Raw genomic sequence first — 15,100 nt, 5'->3', positions numbered from 1 at the left:
TTGCACATCACTGATGATATTGACTTCATCAATATATATGTGTATGTGTGTGTGTGTGTGTGTGTGTGTGTGTGTGTGTGTGTGTGTGTGTGTGTGTGTGTGTGTGTGTGTGTGTGTGTGTGTGTGCGTGTGTGTGTGTGTGTGTGTGTGTTGATAAGATTGATGAGAGCTCATCAGGTCCTGGCTTCATCAATATATATGTGTATTTTGTGTGTGTGTGTGTGTGTGTGTGTGTGTGTGCGTGTGTGTGTGTGTGTGTGTGCGTGTGTGTGTGTGTGTGTGTGTGTTGATAAGATTGATGAGAGCTCATCAGGTCCTGGCTTCATCAATATATATGTGTATTTTGTGTGTGTGTGTGTGTGTGTGTGTGTGTGTGTGTGTGTGTGTGTGTGTGTGTGTGTGTGTGTGTGTATCTGGTGTGCGGGGAGGGGCGGGGTGGGGTGAGGTGGGGATTGTCTTACTTCAAGTCAAGCAAACAAGAACAGGAGGATGATTGCAGCATATTTTATTTGCGTGGCTGATTAATGCCCCGATTACACACCCTTACATGTCATACAGTCATACATTCGAGATAGAAATATAAAACTGTATAGCCTACTAATATATTCCAAAATCACTGGAACTCTTTTGGTGTCCAGGCAAATCATATTGATGCACAGCAAAACTATTTCACCTCAAATATATACAAATGATGGGATCATAAAAATGACTTTATAAAATACAAAAATCTCGATACACACACAAAATCACATTTTGGGATACATATATATCTTCAGTGTCTTACATCCACAGTATAAAGGAATACAAATAGCTTAAAAACGTGATTGGTATATTTCTTTACTTCAGAGCCCTATGTCACAGAAGAAAAATGTAGGTTGCAGTGTTTTACGTAGTAATGTCCGCGCAGTAAAACATACTGTTTGTCCCAAAGTTGAACAAAGCAAAGACTTTGTATGATGTATAATTTCTAAATGGGAGCAGTTTGGATGACCAGACAAAACAGCAAGAAATGGGTATCTCCTTATACTTCACTGAGAAGCACCAAAATGTGCAGGAATATCTCTTACCAAACTAAAAGCATGACAGAGACAGACACAAACCGAGACATGTCTGACAATTTGCAATCAAACTTCATTCGTTTTGATTCGATTTAATTTGCTCTATCGATCAAATGTGACATCCAGTGCATTACATTCTGAGAAAGATGCCTTTTTCACTGACTCTTAACCTGACTGTAACCTTTACAGTGCTGGAATCAATATACCTCCTATTGAGACATACGTTGGATGAATAGCTTCACTTGTCACTCCTCGATCGCATTGTGGCTCTGAGGTGGCAGCGTTTGTGCTTCATTGTGAGACCGTACTCTGGGGTCATGTCCAGTGGCACTCCAGGCAAGGTGTGAAAGTGCAGCTTCTGGACGATGATTGCCAAGAAGAGGTAGACCTCATTTCTTGCAATGACCTCACCGATGCAGCGCCGCTTTCCCATGCCGAAAATCACCACCTTCTCACTCTCCATCTTGTTGACCTCAGTGCCATCAGCGCTCAGGAAGCGGTCTGGGTTGAAGGAAGATGGATCTTTCCACAACTCACTGAAAGGTGAAGAGAATGAAGAAATAAAACAAGCTGCTCAAATTAAACCTTACAAGCATCAGAAATTAGAGGTTTAGTCTCTGAGGATAAGTTGGATATGGGGAAGGGAACAAGGACTGGTATGGTCTTTCTTTTTAACTACAAACTGGGTGCCCTTGTGCAAGGAATACCTTCCTCTGCTTTAGTTGAGGAAAAAACTCTACAAAAAAATAACTTACGGATCATGGTTGACCTGCCACTGATTGATGAAGACACAGGTGTCCTTGGGAATGAAGTAGCCATTCAGAGATGTGTTTTTTGAGGTGCTAAAAAAGAAAAAACAAAGCATCGGCTCATTGTGTATTTACAGGTTTAAATCACATACAGTCTTATGCTTGCAATAGGCATGTTTTTGTGTCTATCTTTGTGTGGTTCTGTAATACATAACATGTCAACAGCACTTTATTTTTGTTAACACCTGTAGTACTTTCCGAGATCTAAAAGAGATGAACCTCACCAGTGTGGGATAGTAAAGGGCAGGAATGAAGAATGGCGAAACATCTCCAGGATGAACGCCTCCAGAATCGGTAAGTTGTTTTTATCAGAGAGAACAGGAGAACGATCCAGACCCACTTTGTCCTCTGAAAATGAAAAGACATCATTGAGTATTAGTGCAGGATGAGTACCTAGACTGCAGCCATTACTCTGTCTGTGATTAAAGAATACAATCAACCATTCTGCTTTAAGAGCGTCAAAATGTGTGTTCCTTTAATACTTTTTACAACTCAAAATAACCCCTCCATATGCAGTGTTTATCATAGCTGCACTTTTCTAAGATAAATGAAATATGCAAGGAAGTACTTTTGTGTGAAAAACTCTACTTACTCAGTTCTTGATAAAGCCTCTCTTGTGTCTCTGGATAAGCCACCAAGTACATGACTGACCACGACAGGGCAGTGGAGATGGTGTCAAAACCTTGAGGAGAAACATCTGTGAGGACTTTTTATTCAATCATGGTCATATATGATCAGGTCAATCAACACAAAGAGAACTTCAACCTACCAGCTCCAAACAAGTCATTGACAATTCCTACAATCTTCTCATCTGACATCTGGACATTGGCATTCTCATCCAGCTTCCTGTCCTCGCAGTGATCAATGAGCGAGTCTGTGATGTCACGGATGTTGTCCTGAAAGTAGATCATTGGACCATCTCAATAAATATTAAGAACACAGTGACTTAAAGGGCAAACAATATGTCAAAAGAAGAATGGAGTACATAATATTTCATGAATGATTTAGTCTGTGGTGTACCTTGTCAAAGGTGGCGTAGTGCTCGTTGACGATCTTCTGAACAAACTCGCTGAAGCGGGCATTGAGACCGAAAAACTTCTTCATTGCTTTGCTGGGCAGGAACTGAAGAATGGGGATGAAGTCTGCTGGGTTGCCGCTGCCCGCCACCTGTCCGAACTCATCGCTGAGGATCACCAAGCTGACCAGCTCCTGGTCGTGGTGGTCGTAGCGCCGACCAAAGCACATGCCACAGATCACATTGGCAACAGAGACAACAATGTAGCGGAAAGGGTCGAAGCTGCCGTCAGACTTCATGACAGTGTTGATCTGTTTGATCAGATACTCAGACTCTTTGCAGATGTGCTCCTCCAGAATGCAAGAGTACTCTGGGGTCGTGCCCTCCAGGGTGGCGAAAGAGCGCAGAGCACTGAAGGCCAGCTTTCTGCGGGCACGCCAAACGCCGGCCTGGTCCGTACTGAAGGCCAGACTCTTGCCATTGTTGATGAATTGGAAGCTGTACAGGTCAGGTCTGCCAGCAAACTCTTCCCCTTGTTTGATGAGAGCCTGTCGAATAGTTTCATTGCCACTCAGAACAACCACTGGACGCATGCCAATCTGGATTTGGAAGACATCGCCGTAGCGCTTGCTCATGGCAGTGAGACTCAGGTAAGGTTTGCTGCCCACCTCCAGCACGTTCCCAATGATAGGCAAAGGCTTTGGGCCAGGGAGTCGCAGAAGCCCCTCAGGAATCGTATTGTGGAAAGACTTGAGGAGCAGGTAGACCACGCACACTGTCATCAAAGCCACCAAACCCTCAGATACCGACAGTGATCCAATGAGTGGCAGTATCATTAGTGCCATGATGACTTTTTTTTTCTGGCTTCTGCACAACCTGTTGAGAAAGCATGACAGCAGTGCAGGCAATGAGAAGGCGAGGTGTTGTGCAACATGTTGATTACGTGCACCAAAAAGTTTGAAGCAACCAAGAACTGTAACATTGCATGTGTTTATTTGACGTATATGTTCAAATCTTGCACAGCACTTTTAAAAAGTGGTAGTATATGAAAAGTAGTGGGCTATGAAATGAGTGTGCTTAAAACGTCTGTTACCTATGACTCATAGAAAGCCAGATGATTGAAGAATTTAACTGCAAATACCAAATTCATATTGATCAAAGTCATTATTTCAAATAATGTACACTCAACACTTTGTTTTTATCTTAGTTGTAACAGGTCTGTAATTTTAAACTTAAATGCAAATATAAAGCTTACCTTTTCTGAAGTAGAAAAAGAAGAAAAGTGATGGAAGAAAAGTGGTTGTCCCCCCAAAAACTTCTCAAACAAGAAAAAAATATCGTTTGGTAGAGTTGTTGTCGAGTTTACTCTCGTAATATCCCTAAAACAGAGAATGGACTCTTGCTTTATAGTGTGCTGCACAGCTCCATTGGCTGCGGTTCATGACGTAATCTCTCTCTCACCCTCTCGCTCTCTCTCAGCTTGTCATGAATGAAGTTTAGAAAAGAGAAAAGGTGTGTGTGTGTTTGTGTGTGCGTGCGTGCGTGTGTGGAGTATGTGATAGACCGAGCAATGCAGAATTCATGTGTTTCAAGTCTGTATCATCCAAAATGCGTTTTTATGTTCGAATGTTTATGGACAATAACCATCGCAGGCAAGTGATTTCCACCGCTTGGCAATAAAACACTTTCTAATCTGTGATAACAGTGTTCGACTTAATGCGTCACCTACTGTTCGGCAAGTTCTTTTAAAATCATTAGTAGACGCAATTTTGCGCAATATTTTGGCTGAAATGTGAAGAATAATGTTGATTACAAGTGCTTATATCCCAAAAAAATTCCGCAATTTGACTTTAACTGTGCCAATGTTGTGTTTGTTGAGACAGAAACTTTACTCATCTATCGCTCTGATTACGTTACTAAATCCACTGTTATTCATTACTTTCATGTTGAGTATTGAGTCCGGTCATTCTGTGGATAAGAGCAGAGGAGTTTTCATTCAGCATTGATAGCAGACTGATCTCTCGCGGATGCCTCACTCAGATTTGTCTCAGCTAATCATTTTCCGAGATAATGTTATGATTTTGTGTGGTGTAACTTGAATCGATATTAGAGAAGTTTTTCTTTTATCAGTGGGGTGTGAAATGTATTCTATTCTATTCTATTCCTATATTACAAGGAATAAATGACAGGAAGCTTATCTCCTCTAGAGCTGATGAGTTATTGAACTACAAAAGGACAACACCATGTCCACAAGTAGAGCTTGTTTCAGGTTTGCCTTGCTGAAGTCGATCTTGTGCGCCAGCAGCAATAAAAAAAACCTTGGTTTGGGGTGAGAACGGGAGTTTGTGACAACCTCCACAGCAACCTCCCAGGCCGGTTTAAGTCCTGATAAAACAGTCAGATGCCATTGCGTGCTTGTACCTGTTAGTTCTCAGCTGGAGTTAAAGATTGACCAGTTGCGTGAGAGCCCAGTGATCAAACCCTCACCTCCCCTTTGAAGAGGATGCTGGGGAGAGAGGGAGGGACGGAGGGAGGAAGGGAGGGGGGCAATCAGGCTGCACTCGTGGAGTGAAAGGGTAGATGAGTTCAATACCATTGCTCAGTGTCCCCTTTTCAACCTTTTTTCACCAGATTTCTGAGTGGGTATTTGTAGAAGAGCTTTTTCACGTTCAGAGCCCGTTAAGGGCTAATAAATAACCATTTTGCACTGGATGCAATTGCACCATTGTTTAGCTGTATATATTTATATGTTTATTAAATATTAAATATTCAATATAATATTTATATTATGTCTATTTATGTTTTATATGTCTATTTATGTCTGTTTTAGTTTTTTGCAGGTTGAGAGAAAAGTTAAAACCGGTGTTAAATTCCTTGTACGTGTTAACATACCCGGCCAATAAAGCTGATTCTGACTCTGATTCTGATTTAAAGGCACCTTTTTTGTAATTTGAATTGCATGTTTCAAACTCTAAATGTATTTCTGTGAATACCTATTACTTATTTCAAAGTAGCCTCTAATTTAATATTTGATCTGCTTTTACAGGCAAACGTACCACATGTTTGTCTGCTTTTCAACAGATTTGATCAAAATATTATTATTTATTATTTTATATCACCAAAAAGGAAGTTCATCAGGCCTATAGCCTTCCTATAATTTGAAATTAAATTTCATTACATTATTTATCATTTTACTTGGCTGAACTATGTGAAAATTCTGTAAATTTCTAAGATGTGATTTCCTTCAGGTAAAGGGTGTATGCTGAATGTTTTGTGTAGTGATTAGTGATCGTGATATAATTCTTCCAGAAGTAAATTTTCTCTGAAAATGTGTCTGCTTTGGGTCCATCTTCAGAGAAACTCAACCACTGAAGGCTCTGAAACTATGTCTTATATTTCAATTTTTTTTTTCTGAAGTTTGAATCAGACCACAGCCATGAGAGTGGATGGAGGAAGGACTCAAGTGTTTTCATGTTTGACTATACTATCATATGTCTATTTTGATACCCCCCAAAAAAATCTCAGACACACCCCATCACTCAATATCCCAAAAAAGTGGATCCCTGATGTCCTTTACAATATGAAAGCTTTATTTCTTATTCCAACAAAACACAAAAAGAGACCCATTAAAGCCGACAATTAAGATGCAGCCATTTGAAAGATGGTGTCAAGTTTAGGTAAATATCGTTTATGATTTGGATTGAATCTTTGAAGAATAACAAGCACCTATTGTAGGATTGTGCGTCTTATTTTCTGTGAATTATGGAATGGAATGAGAATGAGAACAGAATGAGAATGGGAATGAGCTGAGCATATAAGCAGAAGAGAGATTTATTATCACCAAATATCCTTTTATTACCTTCGGGTCATCATAGCCTTTGGATAACATGTCAAACGAATCTTTTCCTTTTAAGGGTGAAGTACTTCTGTTACTGTATGTAAGGTATGGTCCCAAAATGACATTCATCTTTTATTTATTTACCTGTTGCACTTTAGGATTAAAAAAAAATGCCTGTTGGCACATTGAGGGTCAATACTAATGTTTTTAGACTTACATTAAACCGGTTAAACACTGTAATCCACTGTAAAGAAACTATAAGGTCATGGGGAACTTTTGACTTCTACGTCCGTCGGTAAAACTTTTGTTTCTTGATTTATTTCGCGAAATTTGCCGGGCTCAGCACCGTCCGGATCCTCCGGGACTGTATGTCGACTCCGGGGACTCTTGCCGTGCGCCAGGGCGCTGCGCCTCTGGTGCTGCAGGTTGCGTGAGAAGCGGAGCTGCCGTCCAGAGGGGAGGGTCTCGGTCTTCTGGACAATCCTAAATCTGCTTGGTCAAGTCACGCGAAGGCAGCCGCCTCTGGAAAAGACACAAGGGTTTTAAACTTGCAGAACAAAGAGCGCAGGACGCGAGACTCTTTTTTTTTTTTTTTTTTTCCCTTGCTTGTGCACGAAGGTGCACATATTTGCGCGCTATAGCTTCTGTAAATGCGAGGATCTTGGGGCTTTGGAGTCATGCAATCTGCCACTCAGGCTTCATTCATTGTAGTCATGCAACACTGCCTGAGCTGCCACACAGGCGAGAACCCACCAAACGGCAAAACAAGTTACGAAAACTGGAAACAAGGTTAACCAGTCACGCAGCGGGTCCAAGAGTGGAGACTGGGATGGTTGGAAAGAGTACAGGGAGTCACTGGGCAGAAATGCTCCTGAAGTATTAACTATTCATTAGTTTCAATACAATAAATTAGGACAATGAAAAAAGGGGTACCTTATTTGAGCACGTTTACTTCCTGAGATGTACTTTCTCTTCCAACAAGCAAACAAATAAACAACAACAACACATAATTGCCAGCTTTAAACATTTGATTGGAAATGTTAAAAAAATAGGAAGTTCATTACCCTCTGACAACGAGTTTGCTTTATTTGTATCTAACGTGAACATATTATAGTCCAATTTAATATATATATATCAAATAAAAACTAACTTGTTATATCCCAACATCCCTAAATGTATAGCATATATATAGTATTATTTATATCATGAATCCTAAATGTTAAATAAAGCTCAGTTTTTGATACAACATGTCAAATATTGTACTTGGTCCTAAACACTTCAGAAACTCCTTCTCTAATCAATTAGTTACTCTTGATGACATTTTCTTGACCACCAGCACCACTGTGAGGAACCGTGGAGTCTTCTTTGATGAGGATTTGTCCTTTAGCTGCTATATGATGTAAATCTCCAGGACTGCCTTCCTTCATCGATGTAATATTAATAAAATCAGGAAAATACTTGCTCAGCATGATGCAGAAAAGCTCATTCACGCATGTGTTACTTCCAGGCTGGATTATTGTAATTCCTTGTTGTTATGATGTCCAAATTACTCATTGAAAACCTTGCAGCTGATCCAAAATGCTGCAGCAAGAGTACTGACGGGATTTAGCAAGAGAGATCATATTCCTTCTGTTTTAGCTTCTCTTCATTGGCTTCCTGTTAAATGAAGAATATAATTTAATATTCTCCTGCTGATTTACAAAGCTCTTCATAACCAGGCTCCATCGTATCTTAAAGATCTTATAGAACCACATCATCCTGAAAGAGCACTTCTCTCTCAGTACGCTGGTCTGCTTGTGGTTCCCAGAGTTTCCAAAAAAAGAACGGGAGGCAGAGCCTTCAGTTTTCAGGCTCCTCTCCTGTGGAACCAACCAGCTCCCAGTTTGTGTTTGAGGGGCAGAAACCCTCTCTAGCTTTAAGGTTAGACTCAAAACTTTCCTTTTTGATAAAGTTTATAGTTAGGGCTGCTCAGGTGGACCTGACCCATCCTGCAGTTATGCTGTTACAGGCCGAGGCTGCTGGGGGACCTCGTTATGCACTGAGCTTCCTTCCTCTCACTCTTTCACTCTCTATACGCTCATATCTCACCATTACATCTTATTAACTTCATGCTTCTTCTCTCCCATAGTTTTTGCTTATTGTCTGTTGCCTCTCGATACAGTTCCTTCGCTCGCGTAGTTTCTGTTCTTTCTTTTGTAGCTGTCCCATCCATGGAGCAGCATGTCTCTGCTCTGTGATTGTCGGCCCCACCAACAGCTCATGTTTTGGATCTCTATGCTGTCCTTTTCTCTCTCTGCTCTTCCCTCACCCCAGATGGCAGATGGCCGCCAACGTCTGAGCCTGGTTCTGTTGGACATTTCTTCCTGTTAAGAGGGAGTTTTTTCTTCCCTCTGTTGGAGGTATTTCTCCTTTAAAGAAGAGTTTTTTCCTCCTAGTTTATGTGGGAATTGTTGAATTTTCAGGTTTCTCTCTATAATGCTGTAAAGTTCTGCTGCAAGGACTTTAATGTGTTAAGTGTCATGAAATAACCTGTGTTGTGATTTGGCACAATATAAATAAAATTGAATTGAATTGAATTAGATATTCATGGTTGTTCAGGGTAAAAAAAAAACATCAACTAAAGATCATGATTACCACTGATAATTGCTTATGTCATATTACAGCTGCAGCAATATATGTACTTCTGTGTCAGTGTGTGATGCAGAAACAATCTCTGAGCAGTGTTACAGATATAACTGGAATTTACTGAGGTGGGTGTGCAGGTTAACTTGGCAGTGCAATAAACCTAAATAAATCTGAAATCTAGAACACTATCTCCAAATAAACTCATGTCACTGTAAACAGCACCTAAAGTGATCCTGATGCACATTGTTCAAACTTCAGTTGTTGCATTTTCAACGAGTGTGTGTTGAGCGCTCTCCGGAGATGAAATTGAACCTGATTAAAGATGAATGTGACTTGTGTGTGGACCACCCGAGGTGAGAGCTGTTTTCATTGAGCGTTCAGGCTGCAGGAGTGTGTGTGTGTGTGTGTGTGTGTGTGTGTGTGTGTGTGTGTGTGTGTGTGTGTGTGTGTGTGTGTGTGTGTGTGTGATCACAACAGGTGAGCAGCATTCACGACTGGAGACAGAGCAGCTGTAAATGTCATATAGGAAGGCGGAAAAAATCAACAGATACTTCTAGATAAGTTCCCCTTTTAGACTTATATTCTTTTCTACTGCCAGGCCTTAAATACAAGATTATTCAACATGACAATCAGCTTTATTCTGCAAGAAAAAGAGCAGGTGAATGGAAGAATTAAAGCTAAAGTAGGAGACCTTTCTTTTTCAATTAAGAAAAAACTGGGGGAGCAGTGGTGGAAGGATATAGAAGCCTGGAAGTGCATCAGGGGAGAGATTCTGTGGTGAGGTAGTTTACTAATTCTTAAAAAGATTAAAGAGATTACAGGCGACTACGGGAAGTGATCAGCGGTGTAGACATGACCACAGAGACAGCAGTGGTGGTGGATCTTATCAGAATGCAGAGCTGCACGTTGGCCTGGAGGTATTTGGTGTTGGTTTGCCTGTGTCCATTTCACAGAGCTGAAAAAAAAAGAAAGAGGAATTTTTTTTTTTGCCCACAGCCATTTAGCTCTTAAAGAATTCTTGGACATAAAAGCAGGTGTAATGACTGTGAAGGTTGTTCGTTTCTAGTCACGCGAAGGCTGTCACGCACACACCTTCAGAGCAGGTGTGTACCCCCGTTTCACTGTGCGAGTATCACTCTTTGCATACCACCGCTGTCAAGAGTTTTTTTTTTTCTTTGTGGTGGTTTTCATGATTTAGCATCAGTCGAGGAATGAATGCAGAGTTGTCATAAAGCTATAAAACCTTCCCAACATGGAAATAATAAATAATGGTGGGTCTAAAACAGTTTCAAAATGTGCTCATTGTATCTTTTAGAAGAACTTCCTTTTTACATCTAACAAGTACTTTTTAGTTTGCTTTTGGAACCAGAAATACTTACTTTTAAACCTGCTGATAGAGAACAAACCTCCTTTGGAGCTTCTTTCAGATTGTCTGCATTATTTTACAGACCATGTTACATCCTCCTCATTCGTCAAATAAATAAGGTAGTTTAAAGCAGCTGGAGGCTTGAGGTAGAGATGAGCAACACAGCCTTTATTCCACCATAATTAACGCACAGCACAATTAAACCGACAAAAATAAAACCCACAAGAAAAAAAACCTCAATGGTGCAACCAACACGCTGTGGCTCCCTGTTGACATGAGGTCCTAGCAGTAGCGGCAGGTCCTGATGTAAACTGGCAGCCTTTTATAGACTGCTACTGATGACTCCCTGAAGAACTACAGTTCAAAAGGGTACCCTTATCCACAAAACCCATTAAAAACTAACAAACAAAGACATACGTAGAAATATTTATAGTAAAACATTTTAATATATATTAACATCCTTATTTGAAACTATTTTATACATCACATTCAAGTCCATTATCTCCAGCTTGAATTTATATAAATGCTTCACCCCCTCTTCAATCAAACACCTCCCTGAAACTTGAAGTAGTGTACAGGTGGCCTGGAGACTCTTTTGGCCTGAACACCTTGGAGACACAACGGCAGAGGTAAGAAACTTATCCCACTCACTCAACATTACACAAACCTCTTTCTAGACATATACTTTTTCAATTAGCCATTTTCACAAATATTGCACAATCAAAACAATTTTTGTTTTCTGTTGGCGCAACCAAACCTGACAACCCAGGCCTTCATCAGTGCCAGCTGAGAGGCAGCTATCAACAAAGCATACAGTATTGGAAAAATGTCAAACCATCAATGAAATGCATTCAATCTGTGTTTGTGCAGTTATTTCCATCTTCTTACAATGTTCATGAATTATCAAAGTGTCAATCTGTGTGTTGTTACTTATCAATGTGAGTCATGACTTTCTTTACAGTTAAAATTTCTGTGTGGCTTGAATTATATTTAATGGAATACTTACTTAAATCCTCTGATCAGCCGCCCTTCACAAATGTTCTTGTACAAGTTGGAGTCTTTACCTCCAGGACTGTTTGACTGATGTATGTAAAAGAAGTGGGAAAAAAGAATTTCCCTTCAATAATCTGTCAACATAAGTCTCATGCCACTTTCCCATTGGTGAAGTGTCCTTTGAAACTACTGAAGATAAAAGGGTACTTTTACCCTTTTGATAATGGAGGAATTAAAGGCATAGTTCAAATGGTTAATATGGCTCTTCCATAAAAAAATGGGTCAGAGAATTATTTAAAAATGGACTAGAGTCCAGCTGATAGGTGATGAAATCAGTCGAGTGCCCCTTTAATCTTCTATTATAATGATTGTAAACTCAAAAGCTAAATATCAGTTTAACATAAATGTGATAATACAGCTGGTCCACTGTAAAATGGAACAATAGTTTGACCAGTAGGACATCAGTGAGCGGGCTTCTGGCCTTGCGTGTGCCCCATTGAGCAAACCTTAATAGGATTATTTTGGGCTGCGGGTCATGACACCTCACATGAATGACCTAATACAAATTTACAGCATATCCCCTTCACTGAATTGTTCATTAGAATGAATGTGGAACTAAAAACGGTATGATTGTGTCAGACACTCCACAGATGCTCATCAGTTAAGTTGCTGTATCACCTCAGACTCGTGCACATTGTGTTATCTTTTACATATACTATGATGGTTGTTCGTTTGACAGTAAAGCATCTCTTTGCTGCATGCATTGTATAAAAGTTTTTATTTCATTAAGTTGTGGTTGCAATTTGCAGCTCACCGGCCTGACTGGAACTTGAACATCTGTTGAGCAACAGTGTTTTTGATAACATACATTGTCTAATAAGTTTAAAAAATTTCCCCTCGGGGATTAATAAAGTAACTACCTAACCTAACCTAATCTAAGTTATATGATATGAAATATTGAAAGTTAATGGCCACATCAGCTTTACTTTATTTACAGTTTCTCAGTGTTAATCTAAAGTCGTAATCTGAAAAGTACAGCTGTAAAAGGTAAGCAGGAAATGAAATGTGGCATAGAGTAGACTTTATAACTATAAAAAGGACATATTCAAGTACAAGTACCTATAAAAGGTACTTGAACCCAGCTGTTGTACCAATAAGTGTACTACAGACAAGTTCAGTCACCAAACTGTCAAAGAGAAGGGATCTAATTCTGGCCACTTGATGTGAAACTTCCTGGAAGACGCTTCTCATACTACATCACATGTGACTTAAAAATGATGGTGGTTTAGGATTTTTACAAGAGGATGGACACAAATGACACCATTGTTTTTTTTTATAATCAGTAGAAATGTGAACGGAATAAACAGGTCAGCTGGGGAATAGTGTTGAAACAGCCCACTGTAATGACTGATTTGAATAAAACACTGCAGAGCACAAGTAGACATTGTAGCTGTCTTTAAAATGCAACCACAGCTTTTAATGTAATTTTGTTTTTGTTTTTATTTTATTTAGAAAAAAACACCCATGTAGTGCAGATTTTCAAATTGATTTTATGCTATTGTTCTAGCTATTTAAGCTGCTTATCAGTATTAAACAAATGTGGACAGTTAACCTCAGGGTCCAGTGCATCAAAAGGTCCATCACAAATCAATAAATTCAAGCCTTGTGAAAACATTTGGTAGTCTACTGCAAGTTCACTCTCCCCGAAAATGGTTTCGGGAGTAATAGAAGAGGTTTATCTGAAGGTCAATGACTGTATCAACAGGTGATTGCGCTGTCATTTAGTCAGATTGATCTTTTAGGTCAAAACAGAAGACACAATCAATAGATAGTAGGGTCAGGGTGGGTCACCACGTAATCATGGAAATCAGCTAAGCATATTGATATGTCTTTCACACGCAACCATGAACACAACACAAACACGTTGCAGCAGGCCTGAGAGAAAAAAACACGGGCTATAGGCTGTGTGTGTTTGCATGGAGGGGAGACAAAGATTTCCTGCGTCTAAGTGTGTGTGTGTGTGTGTGTGTGTGTGTGTGTGTGTGTGTGTGTGTGTGTGTGTGTGTGTGTGTGTATGTGTGTGTGTGTGCAGGTGGGGGTTACTGGATCACCTTCCATTCCTCACCAGGTGTGAATACCAGCTTAGTAACTGAGCTAATGGTTTCCCCTCCCTACAGCCCTCCTCCGTCCTTATGCAAGCCAGTATATTTGCGCTCCGCGGCAGTAACAATAGTTGCGTGCGGAAATATCTCGGTCATCCATCTTTCTGTCACCTCTCCCTCTCTAGCGGACCACGAAGGTGTCATAACTGAGCGTAAATAGGCAAGGCCAAGGAGGGAGGGATCATAAAGAGAAACCCTTAAGATAGCATGTCAAAGTGAAGTCATGACCCACGCTGCAAGATAAAGAAGAGAAAAAAAGAAGCACGAACCCCGGCCAGACACGCAGTGTTTCTGAGAGAATATTTTTCTCATTTTGATCATTTTACACCGTCAGCCTGTGATGGAAGTAAAGCAGCTAGCAAACAAACATATTCAGGTGGCTGGCAGCTGGACTCAGAATAAATGTTAATGTTGCTCTGCGCCTGCAAGACAAGGTTTGCAAACACTAACCGTAACAAATGAATGCAAGCTTTTATCTGTCCTATTGCAGAAAAATATTGATTAATTTGGCTTTAAACATTAAAAATAGATTTTCAATATAAGAACATCTCTAAAAAGCAGTTCTAAAGAGATATTAGAAATAGCCTAATTAAATTGATTTCCTGATCATTTATGCTCCTTTCGAGGAAAACTGGCTTAATTTGTTTTGAATTGTTTCGATACATCGTTTGAAAGATCCTCTTAACCTACAATTTTGTGTACTAATGAATATAATATTCTTAAAACATCATCAAGAGTGTCATTATTATCATCACAGTAATTATCTATAGCTCATACAATGTATATATATTTGCCTTGGCATTTGTTCAGGTAGACAACTTTAATTTCTTTTTAATGTTTCCCATGGAGAAATAAGATATGGATAAGCTTGGCACGCAAAACAAGTCACGCATGACACAAATTAACCTCTTCTGCCTTACACACGCACGCACGCACGCACGCACACACACACACACACACACACACACACGTCGCCCCCACCACCACCTTTATTCTCTCTACAGTGCAGACCAGCGGGCCCGTCAAACCAGCCTATCATCTATGGGTTAATCCACAGAGCGTGAATTCTGAAAAGAGGTCTCACTCTGCTCCACTTTTGGGAACCATAAGGAATTGACCAAGATATTTGCTTGCCCTGTATTGGCATCAGTGAAAAAAGTCTCAATATTAACTCTTGTACATATCCTTAGTGAGAGCAAACTACCTCTATCGTTTTGGATTTAAGCACGACTTT

The 15,100-nt window shown here is 40.1% G+C and overlaps 1 protein-coding gene across 1 annotated transcript; it reads right to left on the bottom strand.

Moving 5' to 3' along the window:
- Window positions 1-488: 488 nt before the first annotated feature.
- cyp1a (cytochrome P450, family 1, subfamily A) lies at window positions 489-4,237 on the bottom strand. The gene is made up of 7 exons (XM_069174148.1): window positions 4,138-4,237; window positions 2,888-3,758; window positions 2,637-2,763; window positions 2,460-2,549; window positions 2,092-2,215; window positions 1,814-1,900; window positions 489-1,594 (listed from the first exon to the last, which is right to left on the bottom strand). The coding sequence occupies exons 2-7, from the start codon at window positions 3,725-3,727 to the stop codon at window positions 1,297-1,299; spliced, it is 1,566 nt and encodes a 521-aa protein (XP_069030249.1). The 5' UTR covers window positions 3,728-3,758; window positions 4,138-4,237; the 3' UTR covers window positions 489-1,296.
- Between the last annotated feature and the right edge of the window lie 10,863 nt (window positions 4,238-15,100).

Source organism: Embiotoca jacksoni, unplaced genomic scaffold (genome assembly GCF_022577435.1).
Source record: "Embiotoca jacksoni isolate LCO1_2020_lvr unplaced genomic scaffold, fEmbJac1.0.p SCAF_6, whole genome shotgun sequence".
Classification (NCBI taxonomy): Eukaryota; Metazoa; Chordata; class Actinopteri; family Embiotocidae; genus Embiotoca; species Embiotoca jacksoni.
Note: the sequence above shows the minus strand (reverse complement) of the source record. Positions and strands in the feature narration are given on the sequence as shown.